This window comes from Symphalangus syndactylus, chromosome 23 (genome assembly GCF_028878055.3).
Source record: "Symphalangus syndactylus isolate Jambi chromosome 23, NHGRI_mSymSyn1-v2.1_pri, whole genome shotgun sequence".
In the NCBI taxonomy this organism is placed as follows: domain Eukaryota; kingdom Metazoa; phylum Chordata; class Mammalia; order Primates; family Hylobatidae; genus Symphalangus; species Symphalangus syndactylus.
The window spans coordinates 64737338-64752772 of NC_072445.2; the positions used below are offsets into that span (position 1 = coordinate 64737338).

The 15435-nt window shown below is 41.5% G+C and overlaps 1 protein-coding gene across 2 annotated transcripts in view; it reads left to right on the plus strand.

The window, feature by feature from the left end:
* The window catches only part of F13A1 (coagulation factor XIII A chain), a 184333-nt gene that overhangs the window by 154892 nt on the left and 14006 nt on the right, over window positions 1–15435 (plus strand). For both annotated transcript variants that reach the window (XM_055262955.2, XM_063632444.1), the window contains exon 14: window positions 15177–15313. In XM_055262955.2, coding sequence (XP_055118930.2) covers window positions 15177–15313 — 137 coding nt within the window. The remainder of the gene's footprint in view (window positions 1–15176; window positions 15314–15435) is intronic.

The window sequence follows — 15435 nt, forward strand, 5'->3', positions numbered from 1 at the left end:
CAAGCCCTGCTGCCTGGCATGGGGCCACAGCCCCCCAAAACAGGGGGTCCCTTGTCCACCTTGCACAGTTGCACCCTGGCTCCAGCCCCATGTCCAGAACTCTTCCAATGTGGGACACTGGCTTGTTTTTTGTTTTTTTATTCATTTTATTTTATTTTATTATTATACTTTAGGTTTTAGGGTACATGTGCACAATGTGCAGGTATGTTACATATGTATCCATGTGCCATGTTGGTTTGCTGCACCCATTAACTCGTCATTTAGCATTAGGTATATCTCCTAATGCTGTCCCTCCCCCTCCCCCCACCCCACAACAGTCCCCAGAGTGTGATGTTCCCCTTCCTGTGTCCATGTGTTCTCATTGTTCAATTCCCACCTATGAGTGAGAACATGCAGTGTTTGGTTTTTTGTCCTTGCGATAGTTTACTGAGAATGATGGTTTCCAGTTTCATCCATGTCCCTACAAAGGACATGAACTCATCATTTTTTATGGCTGCATAGTATTCCATGGTGTGTATGTGCCACATTTTCTTAATCCAGTCTATCATCGTTATTGGACATTTGGGTTGGTTCCACCTCTTTGCTATTGTGAATAGTGCCGCAATAAACATACGTGTGCATGTGTCTTTATAGCAGCATGATTTATAGTCCTTTGGGTATATACCCAGTAATGGGATGGCTGGGTCAAATGGTATTTCTAGTTCTAGATCCCTGAGGAATCACCACAATGACTTGCACAATGGTTGAACTAGTTTACAGTCCCATCAACAGTGTAAAAGTGTTCCTATTTCTCCACATCCTCTCCAGCACCTGTTGTTTCCTGACTTTTCAATGATCACCACTCTAACTGGTGTGAGATGGTAGGTCATTGTGGTTTTGATTTGCATTTCTCTGATGGCCAGTGATGATGAGCATTTTTTCATGTGTTTTTTGGCTGCATAAATGTCTTCTTTCGAGAAGTGTCTGTTCATGTCCTTCACCCACTTTTTAATGGGGTTTTTTTTTCTTGTAAATTTGTTTGAGTTCATTGTAGATTCTGGATATTAGCCCTTTGTCAGATGAGTAGGTTGCAAAAATTTTCTCCCATTCTGTAGGTTGCCTGTTCACTCTGATGGTAGTTTCTTTTGCTGTGCAGAAGTTCTTTAATTAGATCCCATTTGTCAATTTTGGCTTTTGTTGCCATTGCTTTTGGTGTTTTAGACATGAAGTCCTTGCCCATGCCTATGTCCTGAATGGTATTGCCTAGGTTTTCTTCTAGAGTTTTTATGGTTTTAGGTCTAACATGTAAGTCTTTAATCCATCTTGAATTAATTTTTGTTTAAGGTGTAAGGAAGGGATCCAGTTTCAGCTTTCTACATATGGCTGGCCCATTTTCCCAGCACCATTTATTAAATAGGGACTCCTTTCCCCATTGCTTGTTTTTGTCAGGTTTGTCAAAGATCAGATAGTTGTAGATATGTGGCATTATTTCTGAGGGCTCTGTTCTGTTCCATTGATCTACGTCTCTGTTGTGGTACCAGTACCATGCTGTTTTGGTTACTGTAGTCTTGTAGTATAGTTTGAAGTCAGGTAGCGTGTTGCCTCCAGCTTTGTTCTTTTGGCTTAGGATTGACTTGGCAATGCCGGCTCTTTTTTGGTTCCAGACGAACTTTAAAGTAGTTTTCAATTCTGTGAAGAAAGTCATTGGTAGCTTGATGGGGATGGCATTGAATCTATAAATTACCTTGGGCAGTATGGCCATTTTCACGATATTGATTCTTCCAACCCATGAGCATGGAATGTTCTTCCATTTGTTTGTATCCTCTTTTATTTCATTGAGCAGTGGTTTGTAGTTCTCCTTGAAGAGGTCCTTCACATCCCTTGTAAGTTGCATTCCTAGGTATTTGATTCTCTTTGAGGCAATTATGAATGGGAATTCACTCATGATTTGGCTCTCTGTTTGTCTGTGATTGGTGTACAAGAATGCTTGTGACTTTTGTACATTGATTTTGTATCCTGAGACTTTGCTGAAGTTGCTAATCAGCTTAAGGAGATTTTGGGCTGAGACAATGGGGTTTTCTAGATATACAATCATGTCATCTGCAAACAGGGACAATTTGACTTCCTCTTTTCCTAATTGAACGCCCTTTACTTCCTTCTCCTGCCTGATTGCCCTGGCCAGAACTTCCAGCACTATGTTGAATACCAGCACTATGTTGAATAGGAGTGGTGACAGAGGGCATCCTTGTCTTGTGCCAGTTTTCAAAGGGAATGCTTCCAGTTTTTGCCCATTCAGTATGATATTGGCTGTAGGTTTGTCATAGATAGCTCTTATTATTTTGAGATACGTCCCATCAATACCTAATTTATTGAGAGTTTTTAGCATGAAGGTTGTTGAATTTTGTCAAAGGCCTTTTCTGCATCTATTGAGATAATCATGTGGTTTTTGTCTTCGGTTCTGTTTATATGCTGGATTGCATTTATTGATTTGCATATGTTGAACCACCCTTGCATCCCAGGGATGAAGCCCACTTGATCATGGTGGATAAGCTTTTTGATGTGCTGCTGGATTCGGTTTGCCAGTATTTTATTGAGGATTTTTGCATCAATGTTCATCAAGGATATTGGTCTGAAATTCTCTTTTCTGGTTGTGTCTCTGCCAGGCTTTGGTATCAGGACGATGCTGGCCTCATAAAATGTGTTAGGGAGGATTCCCTCTTTTTCTATTGATTGGAATAGTTTCAGAAGGAATGGTACCAGTTCCTCCTTCTACCTCTGGTAGAATTCAGCTGTGAAACCATCAGGTCCTGGACTCTTTTTGGTTGGTAAGCTATTGATTATTGCCACAATTTCAGAGCCTGTTATTGGTCTATTCAGAGATTCAACTTCTTCCTGGCTTAGTCTTGGGAGGGTGTATTTGTCGAGGAATTTATCCATTTCTTCTATATTTTCTAGTTTATTTGCATAGAGGTGTTTGTAGTATTCTCTGAAGGTAGATTGTATTTCTGTGGGATCGGTGGTGATATCCCCCTTTTCACTTTTTATTGCATCTATTTGATTCTTCTCTCTTTTCTTCTTTATTAGTCTTGCTAGCAGTCTATCAATTTTGTTGATCTTTTCAACAAACCAGCTCCTGGATTCATTGATTTTTTTGATGGGTTTTTTTGTGTGTCTCTATCTCCTTCAGTTCTGTTCTGATCTTAGTTATTTCTTGCCTTCTGCTGGCTTTTGAATGTGTTTGCTCTTGCTTCTCTAGTTCTTTTAATTGTGATGTTAGGGTGTTGATTTTAGATCTTTCCTGCTTTCTCTTGTGGGCACTTAGTGCTATAAATTTCCCTCTACAGACTGCTTTGAACGTGTCCCAGAGATTCTGGTATGTTGTGTCTTTGTTCTCTTTGGTTTCAAAGAACATCTTTATTTCTCCCTTCATTTCATTATGTACCCAGTAGTCATTCAGGAGCAGGTTGTTCAGTTTCCATGTAGTTGAGCAGTTTTGAGTGAGTTTCTTAATCCTGAGGTCTAGTTTGATTGCACTGTGGTCTGAGAGACAGTTTGTTATAATTTCTGTTCTTTTACATTTGCTGAGGAGAGCTTTACTTCCAACTATATGGTCAATTTTGGAATAGGTGTGGTGTGGTGCTGAAAAAAATGTATATTCTGTTGATTTGGGGTGGAGAGTTCTGTAGATGTCTATTAGGTCCACTTGGTGCAGAGCTGAGTTCAATTCCTGGGTATCCTTGTTAACTTTCTGTCTTGTTGATCTGTCTAATATTGACAGTGGGGTGTTAAAATCTCCCATTATTATTGTGTGGGAGTTTAAGTCCCTTTGTAGGTCACTCAGGACTTGCTTTATGAATCTGGGTGCTCCTGTGTTGGGTGCATATATATTTAGGATAGTTAGCTCTTCTTGTTGAATTGATCCCTTTCCCATTATGTAATGGCCATCTTTGTCTCTTTTGGTCTTTGTTGGTTTAAAGTCTAGTTTATCAGAGACTAGGATTGCAACCCCTGCCTTTTTTTGTTTTCCATTTGCTTGATAGATCTTCCTCCATCCCTTTATTTTGAGTCTATGTGTGTCTCTGCATGTGAGATGGGTTTCCTGAATACAGCACAATGATGGGTCTTGACTCCTTATCCAATTTGCCAGTCTGTGTCTTTTAATTGGAGCATTTAGCCCATTTACGTTTAAAGTTAATATTGTTATGTGTGAATTTGATCCTGTCATCATGATGTTAGTTGGTTATTTTGCTCATTAGTTGATGCAGTTTCTTTCTAGACTCGATGGTCTTTACAATTTGGCATGTTTTTGCAGTGTCTGGTACTGGTTGTTCCTTTCCATGTTTAGTGCTTCCTTCAGGAGCTCTTTTAGGGCAGGCCTGGTGGTGACAAAAATCACTCAGCATTTGCTTGTCTGTAAAGTATTTTATTCCTCCTTCACTTATGAAGCTTAGTTTGGCTGGATATGAAATTCTGGGTTGAAAATTCTTTTAAGAATGTTGAATATAGGCCCCCACTCTCTTCTGGCTTGTAAAGTTTCTGCCGAGAGATGAGCTGTTAGTCTGATGGGCTTCCCTTTGTGGGTAACCCGACCTTTCTCTCTGGCTGCCCTTAACAGTTTTTCCTTCATTTCAACTTTGGTGAATCTGACAATTATGTGTCTTGGAGTTGCTCTTCTCGAGGAGTATCTTTGTGGCATTCTCTGTATTTCCTGAATCTGAATGTTGGCCTGCCTTGCTAGATTGGGGAAGTTCTCCTGGATAATATCTTGCAGAGTGTTTTCCAACTTGGTTCCATTCTCCCCGTCATTTTCAGGTACACCAATCAGACGTAGGTTTGGTCTTTTCACATAGTCCCAAATTTCTTGGAGGCTTTGTTCATTTCTTTTTCTTCTTTTTTCTCTAAACTTCCTTCTCACTTCATTTCATTCATTTCATCTTCCATCACTGATACCCTTTCTTCTGGTTGATCGCATCGGCTACCGAGGCTTCTGCAATCTTCATGTAGTTCTCGAAACTTGGCTTTCAGCTCCATCAGCTCCTTTAAGCCCTTCTCTTCATTGGTTATTTTAGTTATCCATTCGTCTAATTTTTTTTCAAAGTTTTTAACTTCTTTGCTATTGTTTTGAATTTCCTCCTGTAGCTCGGAGCAGTTTGATCATCTGAAGCCTTCTTCTCTCAACTCGTCAAAGTCTTTCTCCATCCAGCTTTGTTCCGTTGCTGGTGAGGAACTGCGTTCCTTTGGAGGAGGAGAGGTGCTCTGCTTTTTAGAGTTTCCAGTTTTTCTGCTCTGTTTTTTCCCCATCTTTGTGGTTTTTATCTACTTTTGGTCTTTGATGATGGTGATGTACAGATGATGGGTTTTTGGTGTGGATGTCCTTTCTGTTTGTTAGTTTTCTTTCTACCAGAGAGGACCCTCAGCTGCAGGTCTGTTGGAGTTTGCTAGAGGTCCACTCCAGACCCTGTTTGTCTGGGGGTCAGCAGCGGTGGCTGCAGAACAGCAGATTTTCATGAGACCACAAATTCAGCTGTCTGATAGTTCCTCTGGAAGTTTTGTGTCAGAGGAGTACCTGGCCGAGTGAGGTGTCAGTCTGTCCCTACTGGGGGGGCGCCTCCCAGTTAGACTGCTCGGGGGTCAGGGACCCACTTTAGGAGGCAGTCTGTCTGTTCTCAGATCTCCAGCTGCTTGCTGGGAGAACCACTACTCTCTTCAAAGCTGTCAGACAGGGACATTTAAGTCTGCAGAGATTCCTGCTGACTTTTTGTTTGTCTGTGCCGTGCCGCCAGAGGTGGAGCCTACAGAGGCAGGCAGGCCTCCTTGAGCTGTGGCGGGCTCCACCCAGTTCGAGCTTCCTGGCTGCTTTGTTTACCTAAGCAAGCCTGGGCAATGGCGGGCGCCCCTCCACCAGCCTCGCTGCCGCCTTGCAGTTTGATCTCAGACTGCTATGCTAGCAATCAGCAAGACTTCCTGGGCATAGGACCCTCCGAGCCAGGTGCGGGACACAATCTGTCTCCTGGTATGCCGTTTTCCAAGCCTGTTGGGAAAGCGCAGTATTAGGGTGGGAGTGACCCGATTTTCCAGGTGCCGTCTGTTACCCTTTCTTTGACTAGGAAAGGGAACTCCCTGACCCCTTGTGCTTCCCGAGTGAGGCAATGCCTCGCCCTGCTTCGACTCGCGCACGGTGCGCTGCACCGACTGTCCTGCACCCACTGTTTGGCACTCCCTAGTGAGATGAACCCCGTACCTCAAACGGAAATGCAGAAATCACCCGTCTTCTGTGTCGCTCACGCTGGGATCTGTAGACTGGAGCTGTTCCTATTCAGCCATCTTGGCTCCACCAGCTTGTTTTTTTTTAACAACCATCCTAATGTTGTGTTCTCACTGGAGCTTTTCATGAGATGCCCACAATTTTTACTGAGGTTAACAGTAGAATCCTCTTCAGTCTCCTATGGCTCACATCCCGGAAACCCACTGGGATGGATCAAGGAAGGGTGGGTGACTGTGGTGGCTGCTGATCTCACTCCTCCCACATCCCATTCACACAACATTATCCCAGAGGACACATTAAAATTGGGGAAACCACTAGGCGAGGTGGCTCACACCTGTAATCCCAGCACTTTGGGAGGCCGAGGTGGGCGGATCATGAGGTCAGGAGATGGAGACCATCCTGGCTAACACGGTGAAACCCCTTCTCTACTAAAAGTACAAAAAATTAGCCTGGCGTGGTGGCGGGCACCTGTAGTCCCCGCTACTTGGGAGGCTGAGGCAGGAGAATGGCGTGAACCCAGGAGACGGAGCTTGCAGTAAGCCGAGATTATGCCACCGCACTCCAGCCTGGGTGACAGAGCGAGACTCTGTCTCAAAAAAAAAAAGGGGGAAACCACTTGAGACCACTTGAGATATAATGAGTGCCCCAAACAAAGTACATGACAGTGACTGGCTACACTGTGAGACTTAACTATAGTTTCATTTAGTTCTGTAAATATCACAAACTTTTCATCAAGGCAGAAAATGGGAACAAAGGCTATGTGTTCTAATTACTGCTGAACTCTGACCATTTTCCCCTCCATGTCCACAACCGAGCATGTTCTCTCTCCAGCCTCCTGTGCTCTCTGTGGCTCCGTCACACTCACGTCACCAAGATTCACCCCTGCCCACCCCCACACCCTTCATGGGGAGGCCGGGGATGGGAACCAGGAGGTGGGCTTCTTCACCTCTCCCCTTTGTGGTTCTCTTCTCTAGTCCCTGAGAAACCGAATCCACGTCATTCCCCATAGAAAACCCTATAGGTGAGGAGGTTCTCAGGGTCACCCTGGCGACATATTCTCCCTTTAAACCTCGTATTTCATTAATGCTAGTATGTGTCATATGCTCTGTTGTATGATATTACATTGAGTCACCCCACTAACTGCATAAGAAGCTGAGGCCCAGAGAAGTCAAGCGACTTGTCTAAGCACTCAAAGTGGCAGCCCTTGGTCTTCAGCCCCTGCATCCAGCTTGCTCTCCCTTCAGCTTGGCCTGGAATAACACCACCGTGTGCATCCCAGTCACCTCAGTTATGTCCGTGACACTGTTTCAGGTTATTTGTGGAAAAAATCAGAGGTATCTACCTGTGAGTCTTGAGGGACTCTGAGCAAGGAAAGCCTGCTTACCCCAGGGGACCCCAGGAGGGGACACCATCAGCCCGGCTCCCATAGCTGACTCTCCATCCCCTCATGGCTGCTTTCACAGAGGATTGTGGCCATGGGACCAAACCGTGGGTGTCCTTAGCCAGGATAGATGATCCTAGACAATGTCTATCAGTGAGCTGTCCTCATTGAAGGTGTTCATTTCCATCCCTCTCTTCAGGACAGCTACAGAACAGTGCACATTTTCGAAGGAAAATGAGGAGTCACTGGCAACTGTGGTATCTAAAACATAATTTGCTCTGTGCATTTCATGTTTGCTATTTTTTTTAATCTTAAAAAGAGACACACGTGAGAATAACCAATCTCACATTCCAGTCCTGTAATCTCAGTATGTTTGGGCTACTGATTCTCTTTTTAAAAGTGGCATCTCTGTCACTTTTAAAATAGCAAATCCTAGATAGTGATTCCTATTATCATCAAGTAATATATATCAAGGTCCCAAGGCTACCTTGTCACATTTTACTCTGGCATCGAAATCTAATTCCTTCTCTATAAAGTCAAAAGAGAGAGGTGAGTTATAGATGTTTTCTAATTTAGTTCAGGGTCTACTTATAATCCTCGTCCTCAACTGATGGTTTAGTGATAACTTAAAACATGATGCTGCAAATGACTCTGGTGGATTTCAGAAAATAAAGAAGCTATTCCAGCAAAAAAAGAAAGTTTCTATTTTTACCTCTCTTCTGTCAGGGATCACAGTATATGTAGTTTTAAAGATGAATGTTTTCGAGTCAGAAAGACCTGGATTTATATCCAACTTCTGCCAGATTCCTAACTCTGTAAGCTTTTTATTTATCTTCTAAATTTCAATTTCACATAAACAGAATCACATAATCATGTCTACCCCCAAGACCACAGAGCTGTAGAGAAGATTAAATAACGTAGTGTAAGTAAAATGATGAACAGAATGCCTGCATTACTAAGTAAACACTAACTAAATAAATGTAAGTCACTTGTTATTATTGTTGTCATTAATCAGTCAGGATCGTGTGTTGCTGAGCAAAGGCTATGGCCCCAGACTGTCTACATTTGAGTCTCTCCTACCCTACTTACTAATGGTGTGAACTTGAGCAAGTTACTTAACTCCTCTGTGCCTCAAAATGAAGACTCCTAATATTTACCTCATAGTGTTGGGAGGATTAAGTGAGTTGATAAAACTTTCTAGGGTAATGGGAACATTCTAAATCTGCTCCATCCAATACAGTAGCCACCAGCCACATGAGGCCACTGAGTCCTTGAAAGGTGGTTAGTGCAACTAAGAACTGAATTTTTTACATTTCATTTCATTTTAATTAATTTAAATATAAATAGCCACAGGTGGCTAGTGGCTACTATATTGAAAAAATATAGACTGAGAACATTTCCTAACCATCCTAGAACCATTAGCATTGGTTAGTAAGTGCTCATCTAAATGTCAGCTAAAAGCAGGGGTAGTGCCTGTGATGATGAGCAGAGTTTACAAACAAGAAATTGCTTATTATCAAAAGTGATCACAGGCCAAGGAGCAGTGAAAAATACAGTTTCCAGAAATACGTGCAATACATGATTGAAAGTACTTGAAATAAGATCTGTTAGGTGCACTAATAAATCATGTATTTCAAATTGCCAACGTCATTTATTGTTACTCTTTCTCAAACTTTTTCCTTCATTTCAGTTTCAATTTTGAATACAGTTATGTATTTTTAAAGCATATGCTTAGTGGAAGATATCTTGTGATTTCTAAAAAAGTAATTTCTTTCCAAAAAGTTTATATAAGAGAAAGACAGTATGTGTGTGTTAGTAACTTTCCTGTTTACCAAAGAATCAGAGTAGCAGCTCATTATCATGAATTAGTATAAAGGACAGGAATGTCATATCAGTTACTGATATTGACAGGAATGTCAATATCAGTAAGTGATATGTAACTTGAAAAAGCATCATATTACAGGTTGATTTTTTAAAACAGTTATTTTAAATAGAATATTGAGAAAAACTTAAGGCCATCAAGTATATGCAAAAGCATTTGATGTCACCAAGTAAGACGTATGCTTTATTCTTTTCTCTGGCCCAAGTAATGAATACTCTTCTCTAAAGTGAATACACATAAAAGTTTCGTCTTTTGTGGTACCAGTAAGAACAGAGCCCTCAGAAATAATGCCACATATCTACAACTATCTGATCTTTGACAAACCTGACAAAAACAAGCAATGGGAAAAGGATTCCCTATTTAATAAATGGTGCTGGGAAAACTGGCTAGCCATATGTAGAAAGCTGAAACTGGATCCTTTCCTTACACCTTATACAAAAGTTAATTCAAGTTGGATTAAAGACTTACATGTTAGACCTAAAACCATAAAAACCCTAGAAGAAAACCTAGGCAATGCCATTCAGGACATAGGCATGGGCAAGGACTTAATGTCTAAAACACCAAAAGCAATGGCAACAAAAGCCAAAATTAACAAATGGGATCTAATTAAACTAAAGAGCTTCTGCACAGCAAAAGAAACTACCATCAGAGTGAACAGGCAACCTACAGAATGGGAGAAAATTTTTGCAACCTACTCATCTGACAAAGGGCTAATATCCAGAATCTACAATGAACTCAAACAAATTTACAAGAAAAAAACAAACAACCCCATCAAAAAGTGGGCAAAGGACATGAACAGACACTTCTCAAAAGAAGACATTTATGCAGCAAAAAAACACATGAAAAAATGCTCATCATCACTGGCCATCAGAGAAATGCAAATCAAAACCACAATGACTTACCATCTCACACCAGTTAGAATGGCCATCATTAAAAAGTCAGGAAACAACAGGTGCTGGAGAGGATGTGGAGAAATAGGAACACTTTTACACTGTTGATGGGACTGTAAACTAGTTCAACCATTGTGGAAGTCAGTGTGGCGATTCCTCAGGGATCTAGAACTAGAAATACCATTTGACCCAGCCATCCCATTACTGGGTATATACCCAAAGGACTATAAATCATGCTGCTATAAAGACACATGCACACGTATGTTTATTGCGGCACTATTCACAATAGCAAAGAGTTGGAACCAACCCAAATGTCCAACAAGGATAGACTGGATTAAGAAAATGTTGCACATATACACCATGGAATACTATGCAGCCATAAAAAATGATGAGTTCATGTCCTTTGTAGGGACATGGATGAAACTGGAAAACATCATTCTCAGTAAACTATCGCAAGGACAAAAAACCAAACACTGCATGTTCTCACTCATAGGTGGGAATTGAACAATGAGAACTCATGGACACAGGAAGGGGAACATCACACTCTGGGGACTGTTGTGGGGGTGGGGGGAGCGGGGAGGGACAGCATTAGGAGATATACCTAATACTAAATGACGAGTTAATGGGTGCAGCAAACCAACATGGCACATGGATACATATGTAACAAACCTGCACATTGTGCACATGTACCCTAAAACTTAAAGTATAATAATAATAAAAAAAAGTTTCCTCTTGAACTAACCTTCTCGAAATTGCCAGAAGGCTCCCTTTATTTAAGGTTTTATGAGAGCAAGAAAATGAAAAATATGACTGCAAAAATGAAATGAAAATATGACTATGCAGATGTGGAATTATGCTTTCAGCAATAAGGAAAAGGGAGCTTTGCAGATTCCTAAAATAATGTGATGCAAACAGACATTTTCTCCCCAAATAGTCATTGTTCTCAGCATTTTGTAGGTACCATAGCATGGTGCATCACTGAAATCAACACGTAACATGAAAACACTATGTATTGGCCGCACTTTCCTCAAAAGAAGCAAGGAGAGGGAAACACCTCCAGTTACATTTCCTAGGCAGAACACAGTGGTGTCGAGCATTGGGCACGTTTTTACATTTAGTTTGGTTTGAGTGTCTAAGGTTCATTATCATCAGTAGTCAGGGACAGGAAGTTTACATTCTCAGTGCAGGAGACAAGTGTCAGAAAAGGGACACTGGTCTTTCTTAATTGCAAAAGAAACACACTACAACCAGAGAAGGGCTTCTCCTCTCACCCTTCCCCAGCCTTCTCCCCGCTCCCCACTCCAGCATCAGGGAAATCTGGGCAGAACTGATACACCCATGCCAGCATCTAATTACAGAGACAATACTGGAAGCAAACTGATTAGGCATGTCATATGAAATTACCTGAGAAGGTTTAATCTCCTGATCATCTTCAGATCTGAAGCCTATCTATGAAGGCCCAATTGCATGGGCCAGTTTCTCAAGTACTAAACATTCCCTATCACTGTCATCAGTGACCTGGAAGGGTGTATTTCACTTTCCACAGCATAGAAGGCTTCATGTAGAGCCAGTCTACTGGTATGGAAAGGGTTCTCAATCTAGGGTTCATGGGCCCCTAGAAAACCATGTGTGGACTTTATAGATCTATAGTGCATCCCCTAAAAATACATGTCTATATTGTGTATATCTTGTATTTGTCACTGTATATGTCTGTGTAGAGGAAAGGTCAGTAGCTACTATCAGATTTACTTTTGAAGGGGCTTATGCCCATCCTTATATAGCATACCATGGAGGAGATGGATGGCTCCAAAATATTTTTTCCAGAAAGAATAAAGTGATCATAGCAAACACTTTTGCCAATAATGACTCTGTAGCAGCTCCATCTTCTTCAATTTAGAGAGGTTTTGTAAATGCTATCTTTATTTTGTATTTTTTAAATCCAAAGATGTTTTTGAAATTTTTCTTAATGCAGGAAAAAATATACGGACACACTTGAGAATTAAATCAGGGACACCATGTAAAGTATTCTGATGTATTGCTACACCTTCAATATCTAAATTGATTGAGGCAGGGCCTCTGGGAAGAAAGTGAAAAATTCAGTCTGTCTTCCACATGTTTTGTCTGTACCAGTGGTTTCCAACTGGAGGGCAATTTTGCTTCCTAAGGAATATTTGGCAATTGCTGGAGATACTTTTGGTTGTGATGGCTGGGGTGCGGGGCTGCTCCTGGCATGCAGTGGGTAGACACCAGGGATGCTGCTTAACATCGTACATTGCACAGGACAGCTCTGCAACAAAGATGCATCCAGCCCAAAATGTCAGTAGTGTTGATGCTGAGAAGTCCTGATCTAGATCATGATTACTGTTTTTGCCACAGCCTTCAAACCAGGCTTATCTCTCCACACCCTATGTGCCAGCCAGCCATAAAAGTAACTTCTGGTTCATGTTCCAGTTTGCCTATTATTTAACCAGTCTCCTCCCCATTAGGCCTTATTCATTCTCAGTCTTGTCAGTGTGGCTTCAAATCTAATGCTGCTCCTGCCGGTTTGAAAATCTCCCTTGTTTTCTGCCTTTTTTTTTTTTGGACCTCAGTACAAAACAGTTTTGGTTGTCTTGTTATTGCTGAGTTGTTGGCTTTTCCAGCTCCTCTGACCTCAGAGCAGGACTCTATCTTAGAGTTCAAGATCTCCAGTTAGACAGACTTTAACTTCAATCCCACCTTGGTCGTTTAGCAGCTTCAAATCCTCATTCAAGTTACCTATTTTCCTGAATCACAGTTTTCTCTTTTATAAAATGAAATGCCTGGCACCAATGATCCTGCCCTAGAAAACCTCCTTCTTCTTAAGGGAATAACTATTATTATAGTCTGATCGAGCTGATACAAATATAGCCCTTGTGTTGTGAGGCTTATGTGAGAATGTATGTGAATTATGGTTGTCAGCTGGGGCTGATTCTCTGTAATCAACAGGGATGCCTCAAATAAATGAATTACAGGATCCACCCATAACCAGACTGAGGATTGCTGGTTAAAGTGCTGGACTCCCTGCCTGGCACACAATCCATGCTGTCTAGGTGCACCTGCTGTTGTTGCTACCATGACCATTGTCTGCCCCTCTGCTAGTTCCCCTGAACCCAGCTCTCCACCACTGCCCTCCAGGAGATGAGGATTTAAATGTAACAAAGTTAGGGAGTTGGCTGAAAGTTTCGTTTTTCTTATAGACTTAAGAAATCCCATAGCCATAAATTTAATCACAAAGCATGGCTTGATGAGTAAAGCCGTAAGAGTGTATTCTTCTTTTAGTCAATATATAATAATTGTACATATTTTTGGGGTACATGTGATTTTTCAATTCATGCATACAGTGTGTAATGATCAGATCAGGAAGATTTTATTCTTGACTGTAGCATCAGTAAGCAAGGGTCCTCTTCTCTGGGCAATGTCCTTCCTCTTTATCTCCATTCTTAAAAAAGGCTCATTTCCATATATTTTCTCCCATATTATATAGTGGCTAAAGAAACATGGTATAGTAATGGCTGGGTTGTCACATGGAAGATCCAGACATCCAGTACATTCCATTTTTGAGCCACTGATTTAATTTAATAAATATTTATTGGACATTGGTATTGAAGTACTAAGTATTGGAGTTAAAAGTGGGCTGAAATATAAGGCGAATAAGACAAACTACCCACAGCATTGCTACCCTAAAAAGCATCAACGGTAATGCATTGAGCCTTTGCCATGTGCCTTGCAATATGTTTGCCATTTTATGAGCATTTTTCATTCCAAACCTTTCTTGCAAGGGAAGAACTATTATTCTTATCTTATTCCCAAGTTACTTAGAGCTTATACAGATCCATTCATTTGGTATACATAGCTCCTAAACAAACAAACAAGTCGTATAGCCACCTGGCATTTTGCAGCACATTGCGTTTATGTTGGAAGAGCATATGGTTCTAAAGTATGTGGCATACAGTAAACACAGCTTAAGGTATAGTAATAATAAGAGCATTCTACATAGATCGCCCCATAAAAGTGTCAGCCCATTTTAAAGACAAGAAAACTGAGTCTCAGAAAGCCTAAATCACCTGAGTCCCCACTGTTAATAAGTGTTGAAGCTGGCACTGAGCTCTGGCTGTCTCCTGTGGTGTTCTTCCAAATACCTGATACTTCTGAGGGTCATAATAGATAAACTCACCAACAAATAACCTTTTATTTTCCTGGACTCTGGTACTGTGGCTGCAGAAGAAAAATCTCCTTTCCTTATTTTAGTATCCAGGTTCCTCTTCTTCATGTTCAACAGTAAGGACTCCATCCTTGGCATATTTCTTGCGAATGTGTCTAAAACTAAGAAGGCACATGTGCCCCTGAAGCATTTTCTACCTCTTGAACTCGGGAATCCCCTTTGTCCCGGCAGGAAACTTGATGCCTATCCAGAAGCAAAGTTCACTTGGCCGCCCTCACCGTGGAAACGTGTTGCCACACCAAATGAACTTCCCCCTCCTGCTGTCAAAGGGCAGTCAGTGGCCACCGCTATTGACCTGAGCTCTAATTAGGCCGGTTTTATAACGAGGAAAAGAGTGCGATTCTAATTAGTAAATTTCCATCTCTTTCTCAATAGGTATCCCCCAGTCAAAGCAATCAGCTATCCTCATCACACTGGTTCCATTGCCAAAAAAATACCTCTATCATAAAACTCTAGTAAAAATGACGATGGTTAAGGCAACAAGAGAGCAGAACGAGGTTTTATTTGCTGCTAATGACCTGCATTCTCTCTCTTAGGTCCGTGGCACTCAGGTAGTTGGTTCTGACATGACTGTGACAGTTGAGTTTACCAATCCTTTAAAAGAAACCCTGCGAAATGTCTGGATACACCTGGATGGTCCTGGAATAACAAGACCAATGAGGAAGATGTTCCGGTAAGCCTTGGGTTGGGGAGACCGGGCAGGCAGTGCAGGGCTGTGGGAAGCTTTCTCTTTGTGTGTCTTTTCCAAACATAGATCTGCTCCCCAATGAAAATGTCTTGGAAGCTGCCTCCTCC